The 22,647-nt window shown below is 40.6% G+C and overlaps 1 protein-coding gene across 4 annotated transcripts in view; it reads left to right on the top strand.

The window, feature by feature from the left end:
- Positions 1 to 650: 650 nt before the first annotated feature.
- SNAP23 (synaptosome associated protein 23) overlaps positions 651 to 22,647 on the top strand; it is a 36,732-nt gene continuing 14,735 nt past the window's right edge. The window contains exons 1-5 of one of the 4 annotated variants that reach the window (XM_049897770.1): positions 651 to 752; positions 17,524 to 17,627; positions 18,687 to 18,728; positions 19,716 to 19,764; positions 20,507 to 20,624. In XM_049897770.1, the coding sequence (XP_049753727.1) occupies positions 17,571 to 17,627; positions 18,687 to 18,728; positions 19,716 to 19,764; positions 20,507 to 20,624 (266 nt within the window). In that variant the 5' untranslated portion in view covers positions 651 to 752; positions 17,524 to 17,570. The other 3 variants (XM_049897773.1, XM_049897771.1, XM_049897772.1) reach the window with 3 other exon arrangements.

The following is a 22,647-nucleotide window of genomic DNA, read 5'->3' as shown; positions in this document are numbered from 1 at the left end:
CCCAAAATACAAGCCCCTCAAAGATCTGGCCATTGTTGATATTTTAAAGATTATTTTTCCCTTCACCCGGGGATATACGATGAGCTGTAAGCTTCTAACCAAGATGAACTTCAAAGAATTTCCAGAAGGCACTATGTATTTCTCGGCATATGCCATTCCCTCAGGCCCGTATAACTCTACCTCCCTCCCTCCAGTATATCCGAGGGAACTCCTACTTATCCTTCAGGAGTCAGAAGTCACTTCCTCCGGGAACCCTTCCAGACAGCTCTAAGAATAAAGGGCTTTGTTTACTGCGCACCAACATTGTCTCAGATTTTCTATGTGCCATGCAGTGTATTCTATACACTATAATTTGTTTATACCGTATCTCAGAACCGACTCTACGGCAACTACTACAGTCTAGGTAGATCAAAAGACCTTGGAGGGCAGGGAGTATTCGCCTCTTTTCCTCAGCGTTCATCCAGCACGGCGCCTAGCGTAAATGTTGTATCAACAAGTCCCACCTTCCCGGGCGAGACTGACATCTGCCCGGTTACCGTGTCGGCTCCCAGGCTCTCCGCCACCGTGGCAAGGGGGTTTAAACCCCTCGTGCCGTGATTGGCTGCAGCTGCAGGGGTGTGTGCGTGCCCGCGGCGCGGGGAAGTGCGCAGGCGCGCGGCTCTGGAGCGCGCAGGCGCAAGAAGGGCGCAGCTATAGGTCGGCTCCAGGGTGCGGGAGCTGGCGGCCGGGAGAGGAGTGGCCGCAGCTGTTCGGTGAGTCCTCAGGAGTGGGGCGGAGGGAGCGGGCCCGGTGGAGGTTGTGATCCTACCCGGACGAGGAAGAGCATATCGTGACACTGGAAGACTTAGTGGGGTAGGGCTTAAGCGGCGAGGGTGTGCTCTGGCCCTTGCTCGGCAGGCCTGGCCCGGAGCGGGGACGCGGGGCGTCGGGAGACCGTCGGGCGGCCGGCAGAAGGGTGACGGGCCGGCGGTTTCCTAGACTGGAAACCAAGCGCAGGTAAACTGCCCCCGTCGTTGCTGTGGTCGGGAGTAGTAGACTGTGATGACCGCAGTGATCGGATGGTCCCGAATTGGTTGTTCAAGGACTCTGAGTTACTGGCGTTGTGGTCTCAGCCAGTGTTCTCAAGGAAAAGGCCGTTCTTACCTTGCAGCTTTAGTGCGGACGCATGAGGAAAAAGATAGGCAAAGGGCGAATTCACTGCTCCTACTCGAGGCTGGGAAACCCTGCTTGCGTAATGGTTCAGTGCTACCGAAAGGTCGGCAGGTGGCGAATCCACCAGGCGCTCCTTGGAATCTCTGTGGGGCAGTTCCTGTCCTGTAGGTTCGCAATGAGTCGGAAGCGACTCAGCGGCAGCGAGTTTTTTTTTTTTTTAATATGAGGGTGGAATAGTGAAAAAAAAAATATATATATATATATGTGTACTGTAAAGTGCTGTTTCACCTTGCCCTTTTTCTCGCCTTTAGTCGTTAGTCACCTCAGTGTTGTGGAGCGGTATTTGGAATTACAGAATTGCAGCTGAGGGTAGAGGAAACCGAAAGATACCAAGGTTGGGGAAGGAAGACAAGAAGGGAGTATCGGTTTGCTTTTTCCTATTTCTCCTGGGAAGGGGGCGGGGGGGGGGAACTGGGAGAGAGGATTTTGAACGCTATCAGCTTCTGACAGTGTTTCCTCAGCTCTGTGAAAATAGTATGTCTGATGCACCGAGCTGCTTGGTAGCAGGCATTTCAAGAATTGCTTGCAGTAGAAAAATTTGTCCTTGATGGGGAGGAGACGAAGCTGATAGTTGAAGGATGAGGGGCCAAGGTGTTTTTGTTTTTTTTTGCTAGAGTTAAGAAAGGAGAAACTTGAGCATGATGGGGAAAATCCAGCTAAGAAAAAAAGATTGAATAAAGAAGGAAGAGAAGAGATAGTTAATAATGGTAAAGATCTTGAGAAGTTAAGAGTAGAAGCAATCCAAAGCACTGATAGGGGAATGTCTTGGAAGACAGAGAGAAGATACCCCCTCAGTTACAGTAAGAGGAAGTGTGTGATGCTGTCTGTAAATTTGTATGTTTAGTAAAGGAAGTTGAAGAAATTCTCACCTGATGGCCTCTATTTTCTCTGTGTCCTATGGGATGAGCTCATCTGCTGAGAGAAAAGGAGATGGTGTAGGGAGTTTTAAGGCAAGTGGAGATATGGGATATTTGTTGTAGAAAGTAGTAGGGCAAGTTGACCAGAGAAAGTAGCAGGACTGCTAAGCACTGTAGAGGGCCTGTTTAAGATTGGTGAAACAACTTACTAGTCTGCTGTCCTGTGTGGCCTTCCCCAGCAGTAATCACTTTTTGAGGGCAGAGGTTGAGTTCATTTGAGGGCTGAGATGATCATTGGTATAGAGCAATGTTTCTCAACCTTGAACAGTTTTGCCTTCCCCTCCCCCAGGGAACATTTAGCAATGTCAGGAGACATTTTTGATGTCATGATGGCAAGGGGGAGTATTCATGGCATCTAGAGGCCAGGGATACTGCTAAACATCTTACAATAAACAGAATAGCCTCCATGGCAAAGAATTGTCTGGTCTAAAATGTCAGTAGTGCTCAGGCTGAGAAACCCTGCCACAAAGTAAAGAGAGATGCAAGGGAGTTAAGGGTATTGGCCAAAGTGTTACTGAGGTGGCAGACCATGGACTTCAAGCTAGAAGTCTGGAGAGAGCTAATGGATTGGGAGATAAGAGTAGGGGATCAATGAATTGGTGCTCTTGATGAGGTCAGAGGAGGTCCAGTGTTGTGGTTGTCTGAAGAAGCTGGAAGACAGGTATTTGAACAGTGAGTTGCATTAATGACCTTGGAGATCAAGCATCTACAGTGATAGTAAGGTCCAGGGTAGTTGAGATGGAGTAGAGTAGAAGGTCATAATGAGTTTAAGGAATTTAGAGATTTAACGACTGGTTTGGTAATTCACATGGTTATGAAAGTCATCCGGGATGATGGGAAGGCAGAGATAAATGTGCATTTAGTTGAATTAGTGACAGAAAAATATAGCCCAAGAAGCATCCTTACATAGAGCCTCTCCCTACCCCCACCTTCCTGGGGGTTGGTGGAGCATGGGAAAGATTTTCATAGAGAATAAGTTGAATTACGTGTTTAGCAAACTCTGGAGACTTGACTGGTACAGTTTAATGGTATGCTGGCTCTTAAAACTGACATACAAAGTGTAGGGAATTGGATTTCCATTTGAGTCCTAACCTATAAGTATGGTATATAACCTAGGCAGCAAAAATCAATCACTCTGAGGGCAGAGACAAAAGCACTAGCCACCCCTAGAACCAAGGAAAAAAACAAACAAAACAGGCCGTGTATCATGGGATGTTGTCAGCATTCGCTTACCATAGACCATACCACCATCATAATTTTTGCCTTCAGAGTATCATATGTGGGGTTATTTTATTTCATATTTTAATAGACTCTTTTTAAACATTACCCTATTCCAAAGTGATAATCTTGAAATCATGGTTTTGATGTCTTTTATACCATTTTCTAGTATACATTAATAAATAGTAAATATACAACTATTAAAGTTTACTTATGGAGCACTAAAATCATCTCATGTTTTTGCTCAGCATTTTGGAAAACATTGCTTCAGGGTATGCTGTTGGGGGCTTAGTCTACCCTTAAAAAAAATAATCATGGTAATTTATGTGTATGTGTGTGTGTGTATACTCACCATGTTACCATGTTGCACAACCATCACTACTATATATTTCCATTTTTTTTTTTTTTTATCATCCTTACCAGAAACTCAGTACCCCTTAAGCAATAACTTCCCATTTCCCCCTCTCACCCACTACTGGTAACTGTGAATAAACGTTGGTCTCTATGTATTTTCCCATTCTAGATATTTCATATAAGTGGGATCGTAACAATATTTGTTCTATTGTATCTGACCTGTTTCACTTAGTATCATGTTCTCAAGCTTCATCCATGTCACAGCATACATCAGAACTTCATTTCTCTTTATGGCTGAGTAACATTCCATTGTACAGATAACCATACTTTGTTAATCCATTCATCTGTTGATGGAGTCTTGGGTTGTTCCCATCTTTTGGCTATTGTGAATAATGCTGCTGCAAACATTGGTGTGCAAGCATCTGTTTGAGTCCCTGCTTTCAAGTCTCTTAGGTATGTGGCTAGGAAGAGAATGGCCGGGTCATATGGTAAGTCTCTGTTTACCCTTTTGAGGAACCCCCAAACTGTTTTCCACAGCATCTACACTATTTTACGTTCCCCCAGTGGTGGAGGAGGATTCCAGATTCTCCACATCCTTGCCAACGGTTGTTAACTTCCGTTTTTCTGACGATACCATTCTTTCATTGTCAGTTGCTAGATAGAGTTGGCTCTGACGCATGGTGACCTTATGTGTAACAGAATGAAATGTTGCCCAGTCCTGTGCCATCTGCATAAGTGGTATGTTTGAGCCCATTGTTGTGTTTATTCTGTAGTGTCTTCTAATCTAGGGATCTTATTTTCCAGCATTATATTGAACAATATTCTGTTGTGACCATTAGGTTTTCATTGACTAATTTTTGGACGTAGACCAGCAGGCCTTTCTTCCTAGCCTGGAAGCTCTGCTGAAACCTTTCCACTGTTGGTTACCCTGCTGGTATTTGAAATACCGGTGGCGTAGCTTCCAGCATCATAGCAACACACAAACCACCACAGCAGGACAGACTGAACGACGGGTGGTGGATAACCATCCTAGTGGGGTTGAAGTGGTTAATCTATTCAGTTTTTAAATAAACTAAAATTGGACTAACTGAGCTCTACAGGCATGGGGCTTCATAATTATGTGGGCCCTGTGATCACATTTTTTTTTAACACAATTCTAGCAAGTGTACTTATCTGTTTTTACCAGATGATAGATTAGAATAGCAGAAGGGAAAAAGAGGATGTTTGCTCTCTGACATTTTCGTGGAATCAGCTGCCTTTCATTTTTTTCTTTGAATTAAGACTTTTCCTCCTTTGGTTCCTGTGATGCAGACATTCTGGAAATCTGTTTTTTAGCTGTGTTTGTACTCTGCATTGTGTGTGTGTTAGCATTTATAGTCTGTGGTGTTAGTATCCACAGGTGCTGCACATTTTCTTCCAGTACCATGTTCTGTTTCCAGATCTGTAGATTGGCAGAGTAGCAGATGATAGGGACTGGTCTTTTTTTTATTTGGAGGGAGAAGCCTTGAAGCAGATGGATCCAGTGCCTCCAACAATTGGAGGAAGTGGATTATGGAGCCAGGAAACAGCATGTGGCTTGTTCCTTTTATAATTTTGAGGGTGGAGTGGGGAGGAGGAATGAACTATATTTGCACTCATTTAGATTTCCTGGCATTTTTATCTTGGTTTCAGTTTAGGTGTATTGCTACTAAAATATTTCAATGACTGATAGTATATTTTTCTGGAATTCTCATGTTTTTGTTGACTTTTGTGAGTTGTTTGTTTCATATTTATTTGCACAATTGAGATTACTGTTAGATGGCCCCTTCATATTTACAAAACTCAAACTTCCTGGCATGGTACACAGAACCCTTCACAACCTGTCTCCTGTCAGCCTTTTAAACCCACTCATTCCCCTCTAGACCACCCCACCGCCGCACACCTTGTGTGCCGGCATGCCCACTGAGGCCTTATATAGTGGCGTCTCTTCGATAGTCTAAAATCATACTTTTTAAAAAGAGTTGATCATACTTGGAATTTAATCAACACAAATCGAATTCGTGAGGGGAAAAAAAAAAAACCTCTGCCATCTAGTCAATTCTGACTTATAGCTACCCTACAGGACAGAGTGGAACTGTCCCATAGGGTTTATACCCATTGCTGTCGAGTCGATTCCGACTCATAGCGACCCTATAGCGACCATAGGGTTTACAAGGCTGTAATCTTTATGGAAGCCAACTGCTACATCTTGCTACACTTGCGGAGTGGCTGGTGGGTTCCAGCCGCTGACCTTCCAGTTAGCAGCTGAGCACTTAACCACTGCCCCACCGGGGCTCTTTTGTAACAACACTTGAAATAAGCATTATTATCATTCACATTTAATGAGGAAGCCGAAGCACAAAGAAGTTAATTAAGCCGGTAGCCAGGACTTGGAACCATTATGTCTCCAAATATTAGGTACTTAGCCACTACACTGTATTACCTTTCGTATGAGCAAGAAATGCCACTCTTTTAATTTACTGTGGGGGTATTCTCTTGCAGGGACCTGAGTGCTTATGTTCTCTATCTGGCATCTGACTCCTGGAACTGGAATCTTTAAGAAGCTAACCAGAAAGCTCCTTGCTGATCTTGGAATCAGAGGCAAAATAGTTGGATGGCTGGGGTGAATATTTCATTTAGGCAAGGCAAAACTTTGCCAGTCACCCCACCCCACACTTGGCATCTCCCTGTTAGATACTGTACTTATTTCTCCCAGATTGTATGTCTCCCTTCCCTGGAGTTGTTGTTGTTGTTAGGTGCTGTCCAGTTGTTTCCAACTCATAGCGACCCTAGGCACAACAGAACGAAACACTGCCCGCTCCTGTGCCATACTTACTCTTCCCTGGAGAAAGAAAGTGCTGGGTAAATTGCCAGCTTTAGCCCTCGAGTCTCTTATCTTTCGTATTGAGCACCTCCTTTCTGTTCCCACAGCATTTCAATTAGATAGGGTCAATTTAATTGATTACAGTCCCACCTAGGTCTGCCTTCCCAGGAAGACAGCCAGGACGCTTAGAGTAGAATTATGGAAGTTACAAGGTTAACCCGGACCTTAAGACCAGGTATTGAACATCAAGCAATTAAATTACAGTAGGAGCTTCTGTAAAACTGAAGTGTAATTTTTGTCTTCTTTTTGGTTCCTGATTTTTATTGGTACTTTCCCACTCAGTATTATTTGTCCTTAATCCTGAAAAAGCGTCAGTGCACTTTGAAACCAAGATGTTTAATAGATACGATTCAGTGTTGTACTTAGAAATTTGCATTGTTTGGGGGCCTTGATTAAGAATGGTTAAATTTTTTCGTATAGAAGGGAGTCAAAAGGAAACTTGAGAGAGGAAGTAAAAGGAGGAAACTAACGCTAACACAAATGAGACTTGCTTCTTGTTTAAATGCCTTCAGGAAGAATTAATTTCCTAATGAGAGCATAGGTTATTTTTGGCCTAGAGTGTTCAGAGTATTTTGGAATGCTATGCACTGTTTTTGAGTTGCATTTTTTTTTAATGTCCCGATCACATACTTTATTTTTCAAGTAACTGGAATAATGACATTCAAATGACAGCATTATTTGTTTCTTTGGAGCAGAAATTATTACCTCAAATACCTGATGGCATGCATTTGATATATGTGGTCCAAAGACGTTCATTTAGAACACAGGGCTTAAAGGAGACCCTTATTTTAAATGCAGTGAAACAACGCTATTTTTTTTTTTTAAGAAATGTTTATCACTTTATTTCCCTCTTTCTTGAAGGCAGGGAAAGTATCATAGAAGGGGAATCTTTTTTTTTTCTTTTTCAAATTGTGTTTTAGGTGATACTTAACAGAGCAAATTAGTTGCTCATCCAACAATTTGTATACAAATCGTTTTGCAACATTGGTTGCAATCCCCTGTGATATATCAACACCCTCCCCTTCTCCACCCCGAGTTCCTGTTTGCATTCATCCCATTTTCGTGTCCCTCCCTGCCTTCTTGTCATTGCTCTTGGGCAGGTGTTGCCCATTTGGTCTCATTTACATGATTGAGCTAAGAAGCACATTTCTCACTGTGTTATTGTTTATTTTATAGACCCGTGTAATCTTTGGCTTGATGAAGCCAAAGATTACACGGGTCTGTAAAACCACAGCCTTCAGTATGATTACATCTCAACATAAAGAAAACAAAAATCCTCACAACTGGACCAATGAGCAATATCATGATAAATGGAGAAAAGATTGAAGTTGTCATGGATTTCATTTTACTTGGATCCACAATCAACAGCCATGGAAGCAACAGTCAAGAAATCAAAAGACACGTTGCATTGGGCAAATCTGCTGCAAAGGACGTCTTTGAAGTGTTGAAGAGCAAAGATGTCACCCTGAAGACTAAGGTGCGCCTGACCCAAGCCATGGTATTTTCAATCGCATCATGTGCATGTGAAAGCTGGACAATGAATAAGGAAGACTGAAGAAGAATTGACACCTTTGAATTGTGTTGGCAAAGAATATTGAATATACTATGGGCTGCCAAAAGAATGAACAAATCTGTCTTAGAAGAAGTACAACCAGAATGCTCCTTAGAAGCAAGGATGGCGAGACTGCATCTTACATACTTTGGATATGTTGTCATGAAGGATCAGTCCCTGGAGAAGGACATCATGCTTGGCAGAGTACAGGGTCAGCGGAAAAGAGGAAGACCCTCAACGAGGTGGATTAACACAGTGGCTACAGCAATGAGCTCAAGCATAACAACGATTGTAAGGATGGCTCAGGACTGGGCAGTGTTTCGTTCTGTTGTGCATAGGGTCGCTATGAGTTGAAACCAACTCGGCAGCACCTAACAACAGCAGCAAATCTTTGGCTGAAGGATAAAGTTCAGGAATGACTCCAGTTCTGAGTTAAAAGGATATCCAGGGGCCATAGTCTTGGGGTTTCTCCAGTCCCTGTCAGTTCAGTAAATCTGGTCTTTTTTTGTGAATTTGAATTTTGTTCTACATTTTTCCCCTGCTCTGTTTGGAACCCTCTATTGTGATCCCTGTCAGAGTCGTCGGTGGTAGCCAGACACTGTCTAGCTGTTATGGGCGCAGGCTGGTGGGGGCTGTGGTACTTGTGAGCCGTTAGTCTTTTGGACTAACATCTCCCTTGTGTTGTTGATTTCCTTCATTCTTCTTTGTTTCGGACGAAGTCAGACAAGTAGATATTTGTATCTTAGATGGCCGCTCACCAGCTTTTAAGACCCGAGATGCTACTCAACCAAAGTCAGATGTAGAACATTTCTTTACGAACTATGTTATGCCAGTTGACCTAGATGTTCCCCGAGACCATGGTCCCAACGTGTCAGCCCACTAAGTCGGTCCCTCAGGGTGTTTGGATGTGTCTGTGCTGTTTCTGTGACTTTGTCTTGGTCACATTGTGCTGACTTCCCCTGTAATGAACACTGTCTTTCCTGTCACCAAAGTTACCACCTATCTACTGTCTAGTTAGTAATTCACCTCCCTACCTCTCCCCTCGTAACCATCAAAGATTTTTTCTTTCTGTGTCTCTTAACAGTGTTTGTCCTTTTGTGACTGACTTAATTTCACTCAGCATAATGCCCTCCAGATTCACCCATGTCGTGAGATGATTTACGGGTTCATCCTTGTTCTTTATCGTTGCATAGTATTCCATTGTGTGTATGTACCATAGTTTGTTTATCCATTCATCTCTTGATGGACACTTAGGTTGTTTCTGTCTTTTTGCTATTGTGGATAGTGCTGCAGTGAACGTGGGTGTGCATATGTCTATTCGTGTGACAGCTCTTATTTCTCTAGGATATATTTCTGGGAATGTGATTGCTGGATCATATGCTATTTCTATTTATGGCATTTTAAGGAAGCATCATATCATTTTCCATGGTGATTGTACCATTTTACATTCCCACCAGCAACATATAAGAGTTCCAGTCTTCCCACAACCTCTCCAGCATTTATGGCTGTTTTTTTTTGATTAGTGCCAGTAATGTCAGGGTGAGATGGTATCTCATTGAATTTTTTCTTTTTCTTTTTTACCCCAGTTCCCTGTGTTCACTCAGCCAGTTCCTGTCCCTTCCTGCCTTCTCATCCTGCTTTTGGACGGAAGCTGCCTATTTGGTCTTGTATATTTAATTGTACTAAGAAGCATGCTTAAGTGTATTATTTTTTGTTTTATAGTATTGTCTAATCTTTGTCTGAAGAGTGAGTTTCAGCAGTGGTTTCAGTTCTGAGTTAACAGAGTGCCTGGGGGCCGTAGTTTCAGGGGTTCCTTCATTCTCTGTCCACCATTAGGTCTGTTCTTTTTATGTGAATTTGAACTATGTTCTACATTTTTCTCATGCTCTTCCCAGGACTGTCTGTCGTGTTCCCTGTCAGGGTAGCCATTGGTGGTAGCCAGGTACCATCTGGCTCTTCTGGTCTCAGGCTGGTGGAGTCTCTGGTTCATTTGGTCCTTTAGTCCTTTGGGCCAGTATTTTCCTTGTGTCTTTGGTTTTCTTCATTTTCCTTTGCTCCAAGTTGGATGAGACTAATAGATGTATCTTAGATGGCTGCTCGCAAGCTTTTAAGACCCCAGACGCTATTCACCAAAGTGGGAGGTAGATGATTTTCTTTCTAAATTATGTTATGCCAGTTGACCTAGGTGTCCCCTGAAACTATGGTCCCTAGGCTTATTGTCGATTTGCATTTTTCTAGTGGGTAATGATAGTGGACATTTCCTTTTGTGTCCGTTAGCTGCCTGAATGTCTTCTTTGGTGATGTATCTATTCATATCCTTTGCCCATTTTTTAATTGGACTGTTGTTACAGTGTGGCATACCTTACAGGTTTTAGAGATTAGACCCTTGTTGAATATGTTGTAGCCAAAATTTTTTTCCCAGTCTGTAGGTTCTCTTTTTACTCTTTTGGTAAAGTCTTTTGATGAGCATGTTTAATTTTTAGGAGCTCCCAATTACCTGGTTTTCTCTTCTGGTGTTTGTGCATTGTTAGTTATGGTTTGTATCCTATTTATGCCATACATTAGGGGCCCTAGGATTGTCCCTGTTTTTTCTTCCATGATCTTTATCGTTTTAGGTTTTGTATTTAGGTCTTTGATCCATTTTGAATTATTTTTTGTGTATGGTGTAAGGTATGGGTCCTGTTCATTTTTTTTACAGGTGAACATCCAGTTTTCTCAGCACCGTTTGTTAAAAGACTGTCTTTTCCCCATTTAATGGACTTTGGGCCTTTGTCAAACATCAGCTGACCGTAGGTGAATGGATTTACATCTGGGTTCTCAATTCTGTTTCATTGGTCTGTGTGTATGTCATTGTACCAGTACCAGGCTGTTTTGTCTACCATGGCTGTACAGTAGGTTCTGAGATCTGGTGGTGTGAGGCCTCCTATTTTGTTCTTCTTTTTCAATAATGCTTTCCTTGTCTGGGGCATCTTAAGTTGCATTTTTAACATTTCGTGTTAGAAATGGAATCTAGGAGAAGCTAAATTCTTATACACAGTAAATGACAATCCATATCTGAACTTCAGATTTGTTTTCTGTAATCCTTTCTTCCACCCTTTCCATCCATTCTCTTTTATTCATCTTTAGAGTCTTCAAGAAAGAGCTGCTTAGGTGTATTGTGCATATAAACCCAAAACCCATTGCCGTCAAATCAATTCCGACTCATAGCAGCCCTATAGGACAGAGTAGAACTGCCCCATAGGGCTTCCAAGGAGTGGCTGGTTAATTTGAACTGCAGATATTTTTTGCACCCGAGCTCTTAACCACTGTCCCACGAGGGCTCCATTGTGCATATAGTTGTACTTTGTTAGGTGCCCAGAATGGACCTAATAGCTCAGTGTTTGCAGTATCAAGTGTGTGCTTTCTTTATGGGATCCTCTTTTTATCCACTTCTTTGTCCTTTGCTGTGGAAGTAGTAAGAACCTGCTCAGACTCCATTAGAACCTATTCCTGCCACCTAATATGAAATGTTTCCCAACCAAAGCCTTAGCAAAGACCATTTCTCTGAACACGTGTTATGCTTAGGACAAATGCCCTTCTGTGTTATTTCTGTACTTTTATGCTTTGGAATGAATGATCAGCTGTAAACGATTGGAAATACTTATACAGACTTCTGTTTACTGTTAGTATGTGCCACCCGGAAGATTTCTCTAATGAAAGGCCAAGAATTAGTGTTATATGTGTGAGTTAAAGTCTAGAGTTTATTACTTGTCTTTGTTTTCTCTAGTCTTATAATTCTGTTTTGTTGGTTGTCATAAGTTACCATTATATTTTATGATGAAAATAAGTGTATGAAATTTAAAAGTAATATAACTAAGTTGTAAGCTTTTTGAAAATTGGGGATAAAATGGAAAATCGCCCTTTACTCTCTTGGTACAACCTTTGGTAGTGTTTTGAGGATTCCCTTCCAGACTTTTTTCTACCCGTATTTTCCCCTTTGATAATTATAGTGCATATTTTATTTATTAACTTATTTTTGTACTTGTTTATTTATTTATTATATACCTTTTTTTTTTTTAAATCTTTGTAACAGAAGCCCCTTTTTGTGGCTGGTGTCAATTTTTTCTTTATTGTTTGCCCAGCCTTAGCCAGAAACCAAAGAACCATTTTAAGGATAGTCTTTAATTTTTTAGACACGAAAGCTATATTTATCGAGGTAGGTACCTCTGAACAGGACACTTGGTTTAATTTAAACCTGTTTGATATCTGTCTTGACATATGCAAACTCACGATGGGCATGAAAATAGTTCAGAAGTATACTCTACAGAGTATCACCAACTTTAATACTCAAATTTAGCCTTGCAGATGGAACAGTTAATGTTTAGTAGCTGTTTTAGTCACCTATGAGTTGAAATTGAGGGTTTTTTTTTTTTGTTTTGTTTTCTAGTGCTGCTGTGGGGCCCTGGTGGCGCAGTGGTTAAGTGTTTGCTAAACAAAAGGTTGGCAGTTCAAATCCACCAGCCACTCCTTGGAAGTCCTGTGGGGCAGTTCTACTCTGTCCTCTAGGGCCGCCGTGAGCCAGAATCGACTCAGTGACAGCAGTCTTCATCAATCAGTGCTGCTATAACAGAAATACCCCAAGTGGGTGGCTTTAAGAAACAAATTTATTCTCTCACAGTTTAGGAGGCTAGAAGTCCAAATTCCGGGCACCAACTCCAGGGGAAGCAGCTCTAGGGGAAGGCTTTCTCTGTCAGCTCTGGGGGAAGGACCTTGTTATCAATCTTCCTCTGGTCTAGGAACTTCTCAGTGCAGGGACCCTGAGTCTACAGGACACACTCCACTCCCAGCTCTTCTTGCTTAGTAGTAATGAAGTCCCTCTCCTCTCTGCTCACTTTTCTCTTTTATGTCTCGAAAGAGATGTACTCAGGATACAGCTTTATCCTGTAGATTGTGTCCTGCCTCTAATCCTGCCTCATTAACATAGATGCTAGGATACATAGGATAATTGCATCAGATCACAAACTGAAGGTCAACCACACAATACTGGGAATCATGGCCTAGCCAAGTTGACACATATTTTGGGGGGACATAGTTCAATCCATGACAATAGCTATAATTTTCAACTGCATTTACACTGATGTCACCCATATTTAACATTGTTGCTTAACTTTTGTTTTTGCCTACTATTGCTTTCTGTTTCAGTACTAATACTAAAATAATGGCTAACATTGTTGAGTTCTAGTCATGTGTCAGGCAAGGTACTGAGTACTTTCCTTGATTATCTTTTTTAAATCTTCACAAAAAATCTTATGAAATAGATTTTGTTAACCCTTTCAAATAAGGCTAAAGAGTTAAGTAAGTGGCATGAGATCATACAACGGATATATTGTGGGGCTGGAATTTGAATTCTGGAACTCCTGCTCCTAAGCATTATGCTACCCTGCTATGAACAGAAGTTTTCATTTGTTGTAAATATATTGATTTACCATGAAAGTCTCATAATAATATGCCAAAGAGAACCACAAATTTTATTAAACTGTGTTGAGTATAGTAATAAACTATATAAGTGTAACTTGTAAAATGACTTTATTGTGATTAATTTGGTTTTAAGACAAAGAATAAGGCAGGAAGCTAACTCGGTAGAAGATTTATCTGCAAAATCCTTGATTTCCTTTATAAATGCAATTATTTTATAAAATCATTCCTATATTAGGCTTGGCAGGACCCTGTGGAATTGATGGTGATTTAAAGTGCTGTTTCTTCCATTACTTCTTAAATATCTCTCCATTTTGGTGAATGAATTCTTACGGATCTGTTAAGCTCCAAGGCCTTTTTCTGTGTATTCATTCTTTCCAGTAGTTTTATTTTCATTTTCTAAATTAATGTATTTTCAGGTTCTAAATTACTATGAAACAGCTGACAACCGTGATTACGCTGGTGTCTTAGTTATCTAATGCTGCTGTAACAGAAATACCACAAGTGGATGGCGTTAACAAAGAGAAGTTTATTTTCCCACAGTCTAGTAGGCTAGAAGTCCATATTCAGGGCATCAGTTCCAGGGAAGGCTTTTATCCCTGTTGGGTCTGGAGGAAGGCCTTTCTCCTTAATCTTCCCCTGGACTAGGAGCTTCTCTGCACAGGAACCCCTGGTCTAAAAAGCACACGCTCTGCTCCCAGTGTTTCTTTCTTGGTGGTATGAGGTCCTCCTGTCTCTCTGCTCACTTCTTTCTTTTATATCTCAAGAGAGTGCCTCAAGACACAATCCAGTCCTGTAGATTTGAGTCCTGCCTCACTAACACAACTGCCATCCATCCTCCCTCATTAACATCATAGAGGCAGGATTTACAGCATATAGGAAAATCACACAATACCCTAGTGGCCCAGCCAAATTGATACACACATTGTGGGGGGGGGGCATGATTCAATCTATGACAGCTGGTCTTTCTATTTCTTCTTTCAGTTTAAAAACTGCCTTATTTGAATCTGTGGAAGAGATTTCGTGGTCTTATAGAAGGCATCTGAAATTTTGAAATGACCAGTCAGATAGGATGCTTAGTCTATTTTCTGATATTTAGCTGTTCTCATATGATCTGAAGAAGTTGTCAAGGGTTTCATTTTACTTGGATCCAAATCAGCACTCATGGAAGCAGCAGTCAAGAAGTCAAAAGACACATTGCATTGGGCAAATCTGCTGCAAAGGACCTCTTTAAAGTGTTGAAAAGCAAAGATGTCACCTTGAAGACTAAGGTGCGCCTGACCCAGGCTATGGTATTTTCAGTTGCATCATATGCATGTGAAAGCTGGACAATGAATAAGGAAGACCGAAGAGGATATTGACGCCTTTGAATTGCGGTGTTGGCAAAGAATATTGAATATACCGTGGACTGCCAAAAGAAAGAACAAATCTGTCTTAGAATAAGTACAGCCAGAATGCTCCTTAGAGGCAAGGATTGGGAGACTGCGTCTTCCATACTTTGGACATGTTGACAGGAGGGATCAGTACCTGGAGAAGGACATCATGCTTGGCAGAGTACAGGGTCAGAGTAAAAGAGGAAGACCCTCAACGAGATGGATTGACACAGTGGCTGCAACAGTGGGCTCAAGCATAACAACAATTGTAAGGATGGTGCAGGACAGGGCAGTGTTTCATTCTGTGGTACAAAGGATCACTATGGGTTGGAACCGACTCGATGGCACCTAACAACAGCAACATAACAACAGCATATGATCCCTTGATTTCAGAGTAAAGCCAGACTTGAATGATAGGTCTGCTCTTTACCGACTCAGTTACCTAAACTGAGCCTTAGTTTCTCCATTTATAAAATGGTATAATGGAGATAATGAGGTATATAAATACTTAGGAGCCCTGGTGGTGCACACAGACAGTTAAGTGCTCAGCTACTAACCAGAAGGCTGGAGGTTTGAACCTATCCAGCAGCTCCATGGGAGAGAGACATGGTGATCTGCTTTTGTAAAGATTACAGCGAAGAAAACCGTATGGGACATTTCTGCTCTGTCATGTGGGGTTGCAGTGAGTCAAAATCACCTGAGGGCACCTCACAACAACAACAACATAAATACTTAGTAGAGTATCTGATGCATAGTAGGTACGCAGTGTTTCTTCTCTTTTCTCGCATTTTAAGAAGTTTACATTAGGAATCTTCTAATAAACCTGAATGAACCACATAGATTATAAAAGCACTGAACAAAATCTTGCGTTTTCCCCTCAAAGGTACACAATCAGCATAGTCGATTACATTCTGGGAACATTGGAAAAATAACACAAATATTCAATCTATTAGATTAAATCTGAGAGAAGTAAATTTATTGGGATCTTTGTGTTAAGTGATTTTTCTTCTTCTCTAATTCTCTGTACCTCAACGTTTTGGGTAGCCTTTTCTTGAATCCATAAGAAAAATCTCCTGAGATAATAATGAATATGCATAAAGCTAAATAGGTATCTTGCCTAAGACTTGTGAGCAGTTTAACAAAGGCTAATAAAAGCTTGAGTATTATTCTTTGTTTCCTTGTGCTTCCCCTTAGAATTTTACTTTGTCTTCTATTTCCATTTACAATAATCATATGCTCAACACCCTCGGGTTGGGTGTCAACACCCTCAAGAATCCAGATTAGAGAAGTGGTAGGCAGCGGAGTCCTGATGTCAGAATGCCAAACATGTGAGAACTTTCTAGACGTCTGTTCTTTGTCTTGTGTGTCATCTGCTTAGGGAAGAAAAAAGTACTAGATAGAGCTTTGAGTTCACTGAAGGGCGTGTCCTTCAAAATGACCTATCGCCATGTCAGGAGTGATTCTTCACATCCACCTGCCAGCTACATTTGCTTTTTAAAAAAATATTTAGAAGGCAGAACTCTTGGAATTTTCCACTTTGACAGAGGTAAAATTTCTATTCAAGCCTCTTTTTGAATGTAAGTGGAGTTTTGCAGGTTTTTAGTAAGAAGATAGCCAATATTGACTTGTAATTGGCAAAAATAGCCTCTATGAGTTGAATTACAAAATTAGACAAATTGAGAGAGCTCGGCGTTCTTACACCAAATTGCCTTTACTACCCACAGGCTTTTGTTGTTGTTAGGTGCCCTCGAGTTGGTTTGGACTCATAATGACACTCTATACAGCAAAACAAAACGCTGCCTGGCCCCGCACCATTCTCACGATCATTGTTACGCTTGAGCCTATTGTTGCAGCCACTGTGTCACTCCATCTTGTTGAAGGTCTTCCTCTTTTTCACTGACCCTCCACTTTACCAAATATGATGTCTTCCTCCAGGAATTGGTCCCTCCTGATAACACGTCCGAAGTATGTGAGACAAAGCCTCGCCATTCTTGCTTCTAAGGAGCATTCTGGCTGGACCTCTTCCAAGACAGATTTGTTTGTCCTTCTGGCAGTCCATGGTATATTCAATATTCTTTGCCAACACCATAATTCAAAGGCGTCAAATCTTCGTTCTTCCCTCTTCATCCTCCAGCTTTTGCGTGCATGTGAGGTGATTGAAAATACCATGGCTTGGGTCACTGGGAGCCCTGGTGGCCCAGTTGTTAAGAGCTACAGCTGCTAACCAAAAGATCGGCAGCTTGAATCCACCAACCACTCCTTGGAAACCCTATGGGGCAGTTGTACCCTGTCCTATAGGGTCGCTGTGAGTCAGAATGGACTTGACAGCAATGGTTCTGAAAGTAGAGGGACCACTTACTTTCCTACTGGAAAGAGAACTGCAGTAGAAGTCCTAAAACCTGAGTTTTAGGTTCACCTCTGGTAAGCTAGCATTAAATATCCATTTACCCTCTCTTGGCCTTAATTTCTTTACTTACCCTGTTTTCCTGAAATCCACACTGTGCTCAAAGAAGCTTGCTTTGTGTATCCTTATTCTTACAGAGTATCCACGATTCCTTTTCTGTGCTTGTCAGGAGTTTGGATTCATCATGGATAATCTGTCACCAGAAGAGATTCAGCTGAGGGCTCAGCAGGTTACTGATGAGGTAAATGTTTCCCTGGGATTAAGCAATGAATTCTATGTCAGTTTTCAGAGTGGGGGGATGAACAGACCTTCTTAGAAGATAATTTTGACTTCTCCTCCTCCCTTTATATCCAAGAACACATTTGCATTATAGTGCCATCGCTAGCTCTTTTTTTTAACTCACCAAAACGAAATAAGTGGAAACAATTTGTATGATTTTATAGATAGTCATTATTTATCAGTTACTTGGAATTCTAGACTTTATATTTAACAAAATTTTAGTATACCTATAATATTTATATAGTATACTTATATGTATACATATACACTAAATATATAGTATATATTTGTATAGTATACCTAGATTTTTTATTTACATTAAATTTTTATGTATCTCATTCATGCCACTTTCTAAATTTTCTCTTGGTAGGAAGAGCTAAAGATCACCTTGTAGGAAGAAAATAATATTATAGTGATCAACTTATTCTTTTTTTAATATATTTTTTAAATTGAGGTGAAATCCACATAACTTACAATTAATTAACCATTTTAAAGTGAACAATTCAGTGTTGTTTCATGTATTCACAATGTAGTACAACCACGAGCTCTCTCCAGTTTCAAAACTTTTTCATTACCCGGTAAAAGCACCCCATACCCATTAAGCAACCACTCCCCATCTCCAGATAACCTCTAATGTGCTTTCTGCTGCTGTGAATTGGCCTTTTCTGGATATAGCGCATAAAAGGAATCATGCAATATGTGCCCTTTTGTGTCTGGCTTGTTTCACCGAGTGTAGTGTGTGAGGTGTAGCAGGTATCAGTACTTAGTTCTTTTTTATGGCTGAATAATACTCTGTTGTACATATATAGCACATTTGCTTATCTGTTCACCCATTGATGAATCTTTCTTTTGTTTTAAAGGGAGGGATAGGCTAGCAATTTTTAAAGAGGGGTGGGATAGCGGTTTTTCAAAATAGAGTAGAATCACGAACAAGGCCAATGATCAGATTTTTGTTGTCGTTACATATTTTGCAATATTAAAAAACTCTCTCTCTCTTTTTTTTTTTTTTTTTTAAATCTAGTCTCTGGAAAGTACAAGGAGAATCCTGGGTTTAGCCATTGAGGTAAGAAAGTGTTTAATCATTGAGTTAAGGATAGATACTGGATAGGGAGGGATCCTGATAACACTAGTAGGAGGTCCTCCTGTCTCTCTGCTTGCTTCTCTCTTTTATATCTTAAAAGAGATTAAGACACAGCCTAATCTTGTAGATTGGTGTTAACAGTCAGGAAGGTACTGTATCAATACACGTTATGATTTGAAACCAGCAATTGCTAAAATTGTCAAACCATGCACTAATGGGCTGTCTTAGTTATCTAGTGCTGCTATAACAGAAATGCCACAATGGATGGCTTTAGCAAAGAAAAGTTCATTCTCTCACAGTCTAGGAGACTAGAAGTCCAAATTCAGGGTGCCAGCTCCAGGGGAAGGCTTTCTCTGTCTGTTGGCTCTAGGGGAAAGTCCTTGTCATCAATCTTCCCCTGATCTAGGAACTTCTCAGTACAGGGACCCTGGGTCCAAAGGATGCACTGCTCCTGGCACTTCTTTCTTGGTGGTAATGAGGTCCCCTTGTCTCTCTGCTACCTTTTCTCTTTTATATCTCAAAAGAGATTGATTTAAGATACGACCTAATCTTGTAGATTGAGTCCTGCCTTATTAACATAACTGCCTTTAATCCTACCTCGTTAACATCATAGAGGTAGGATTTACAACACATAAGAAAATCACGTCAGAAGACAGTTATACAGTATGGGGAATCATGGGCTTGCCAAATTGACACACGGTTTTGGGGGACATGATTCAATCCATAACATGGGCCTTCTCTGTTTTTCCCTTTGACAGTATGGAATATGACAGGGAAGATCAATTCACCATGAATTTGTGACTTAATTATTTCAGGGAGGGTTAATATGTTAAAATGTGTTGATTTAGGAATACTAGTTCTGATTGTAGCTCTAATCCACTGAGAACTTGGATTTCTAAATGATTCTGTCTTGCTGTTTGTTGGTCCTTGTAGGTTTTATTTTGTTTTATTGGCTTTTTTATCTTTTAGTCTCAGGATGCGGGAGTCAAGACCATGGGGATGTTGGCTGAACAAGGGGGTGAGTTGAAGTCATTGGCAGAAACTCTTGATTTGACTTATGCCAAAAAACCCTATTAAATTAACCATGTGTAAAGTTCAGTGCCTGGGAGTGTCTTCCATTTGTAAGGTCAAAGAGTGATATGTTTATTTCTTTTCTTCTGGTTTGAGTTATATCATTTTTATTGCCTATTTGGGGTGGGGAGGCAACAATGCCAAATTGTATGCAAGGTATGTAATAGGCAGCAGGGTACTGATTGGCTTATTGTGTGCATTTGGCTGTATGCGCATTAGACGTTATGACATTCTCATATCATCCTCAGAGTTAAGCCTTAAGACAGGTCCAGAATCTAATGAGATTGGGAACATCCAATTTCCCTGAGTAATCTGGTCTAGTTTTTATTAGTCTTATAATAGTCCTCAGGTTTCGAGCCTATTAAGTGATAGATGATGTTGGGGAGTTGGTCTGGTCAAGTACATTTAATTTGGTTTCAAGGATGATCTTGAAACAAACCCCCCCGTACTTCTAGTTTACAGATTTCTCAGCAAATCTTTCCACAATAGGAGAGGCCAGGTGCCTTCAGGATCGGTATGTGAAAGATTGTTTGCGTGTTGGACAGCTTGTAATATCTTCTGGCTCTGATAATATTCCCTGCATTCGGTCATTGGTAAATTCGAGGCTGAACTTTGCTGATCCATAATAGCGTTTTTTGTTTGGCATTATGAATATAACACAAACTGTAACTTCCACGACTTACTCACAGAACAACTAAAACGTGTAGAAGAAGGCATGAACCAAATAAATGAAGACATGAAAGAGGCAGAGAAGACTTTAACAGAACTCAACAAGTGCTGTGGCCTTTGTGTCTGCCCATGTAACAGGTGAGTTGATAAATCAAGACCTTTAAAAATATAATTTAGATTAACTTTCCCTTCTCCCCCACTCACCAAAGAAAGTCAGAAGTGTGACTTTGTTCAGTATGCTTAAGATATTTCTCCTTCTGGCAAATTGAGTTTTTCCTGTGTAAATGGACATGTTCAGTGAAAACCATAACTTAAATGACTGATTCTTGGATTAAGTCCCAGTTTCATTTCTTATAATACATGAAAAGTTTAGGAAATATATATCTGTATGATACAGAGCAGGATGGAGTTAAGTGTCTTTTCCTATCAAATGAAAACTAAGTATTGATAAAATAGATATTCTGTGCTAGGCACTTGAGGGTTAGCCGAGAAGTAAAGAACTTGGGCCCTGTGTTAAGAAACTTACTGTGTGGTTGGATAGGTGAGAAAGAATAGCAAAAAATAAAAGATCATGTATAACCCCGTCCTAGATCACATGATAGAGGCTAAGGCTAGGGGCACAGTGGAGAACATCTTACAGAAGAAATAGGACTTGGGTTGGGCTTTGAGTGGTTAGAAGGATTTGCATGAACTTGGAGGAACAGAGAGGGCATTTCCTATGGAAGAATCAGCATAAACAAAGATTAAGGAGGAGTTTGACTTAACTGATTCAGACAGATGAGAAGTGGAAAATAAGATGTAGGTAGGTGGTAGATGAGCTTGAATGCCATACTAAGGAGTTGATGGACTGGAATGGCATTTAAAATGCATGCCAGGAGAAAAGTTAACATTTTGTAATCTAGGCTTCTGAGGTAGGACTTTGTCAGTGAGATTAGAGGAAAGAGTAAGTCAAAGAGAATTATTTTTAAATCAAATGCAACGGAGGAAGAATCAAAACAGACTATAAAGATTTGGAGTCTCTTAGTAAACTAGGAGATGAAGAGCATCCCAGTGACAAAAATGGTGAGGTTGAAAAAGACGAGGGAGAGACTTTGGAGAGTGGGGGGGTTGCTCAGTGGTTAGAGAGGGCTGTTTTTAAATACAGTGCATTATATAGTAGAGTCTTTTAACTGTTTGTATATAAACCCAGTGCCGTCGAGTCGGTTTGTGTATAGTACATGAGATTATGCTTGACACAAAGGAATTCATTTTTTTTTTTTTTTTTTTGGTGACTCCATTGTGAATATTTGAATTCTCAATGATGTTGACAGTGTTGAATGTATTCAAACTAAGATGAGGTTTGGACTAAGGTAGTTAATGATTATATTTCTTCTGTTAGAAAGAACTAAGTAATCTCGATTTTAAAAGGTAACCAACAAAACAACTGCTTTGAACTTTACCCTTTGCTGAAACAACGTCTAGAGATTGCATGACTTTTTACTGATGAAAATTCATTTTTAAAGAGCTTCATAAACATTAATACTTCCATCCAGTTGTCTCAAGTGGTCTGGTAGATTAACCAAGACTGACATAAAAAGATTTATAGACTCTCAGTGTTTTTACTTCTCACAGGAGTTAGAGTGGAGGAGCTTTTAGTATATTGTCATACTTTCAGATAAGTGTGTTCATGTGACAACATTTTCTGTGCCATTTTTACTAGAGAAAATGCATTTAAGTTGCTTGCTGGTCAACTTAAGTGTTTGGGGGTATGAGAAGTTAAGATTTGATGGTGTTCTTCCTAGTTTTATCCGTTAGCTTCCTATTCTGCGATAAGTCTGTTGACCTATTTCTACCTATGTTGACTATCTAAAAGTCCATATTTCAATAACTATGACTTGTATGTAAGGGTTTAGCAGATTACTGTAACCAAACAACTTGTAAATGGCACAGATTATTTCATTCAAAGCCTTAGCTATGTTTTGAAAACTTACTTGATGTGCCTTCCTCCTGTGTTCCATGTTCCCACTTGGAAGAGTACGGAGGAGAGAAAGTCTAGAAGAGCAAGGGGGAAGAGATCCTCTTTAGAACCTGGAGCAAGATCAGCGCTGAGTCAAAGGTTGATAAATAGGACGAGGAGTGAATCCTGCAGTGGTCTAATATTGTAGAAAGTGGTCAGTATAGC

The sequence above is a fragment of the Elephas maximus genome, chromosome 10 (assembly GCF_024166365.1).
Source record: "Elephas maximus indicus isolate mEleMax1 chromosome 10, mEleMax1 primary haplotype, whole genome shotgun sequence".
NCBI classification, from domain to species: Eukaryota; Metazoa; Chordata; class Mammalia; order Proboscidea; family Elephantidae; genus Elephas; species Elephas maximus.
Note: the sequence above shows the minus strand (reverse complement) of the source record. Positions and strands in the feature narration are given on the sequence as shown.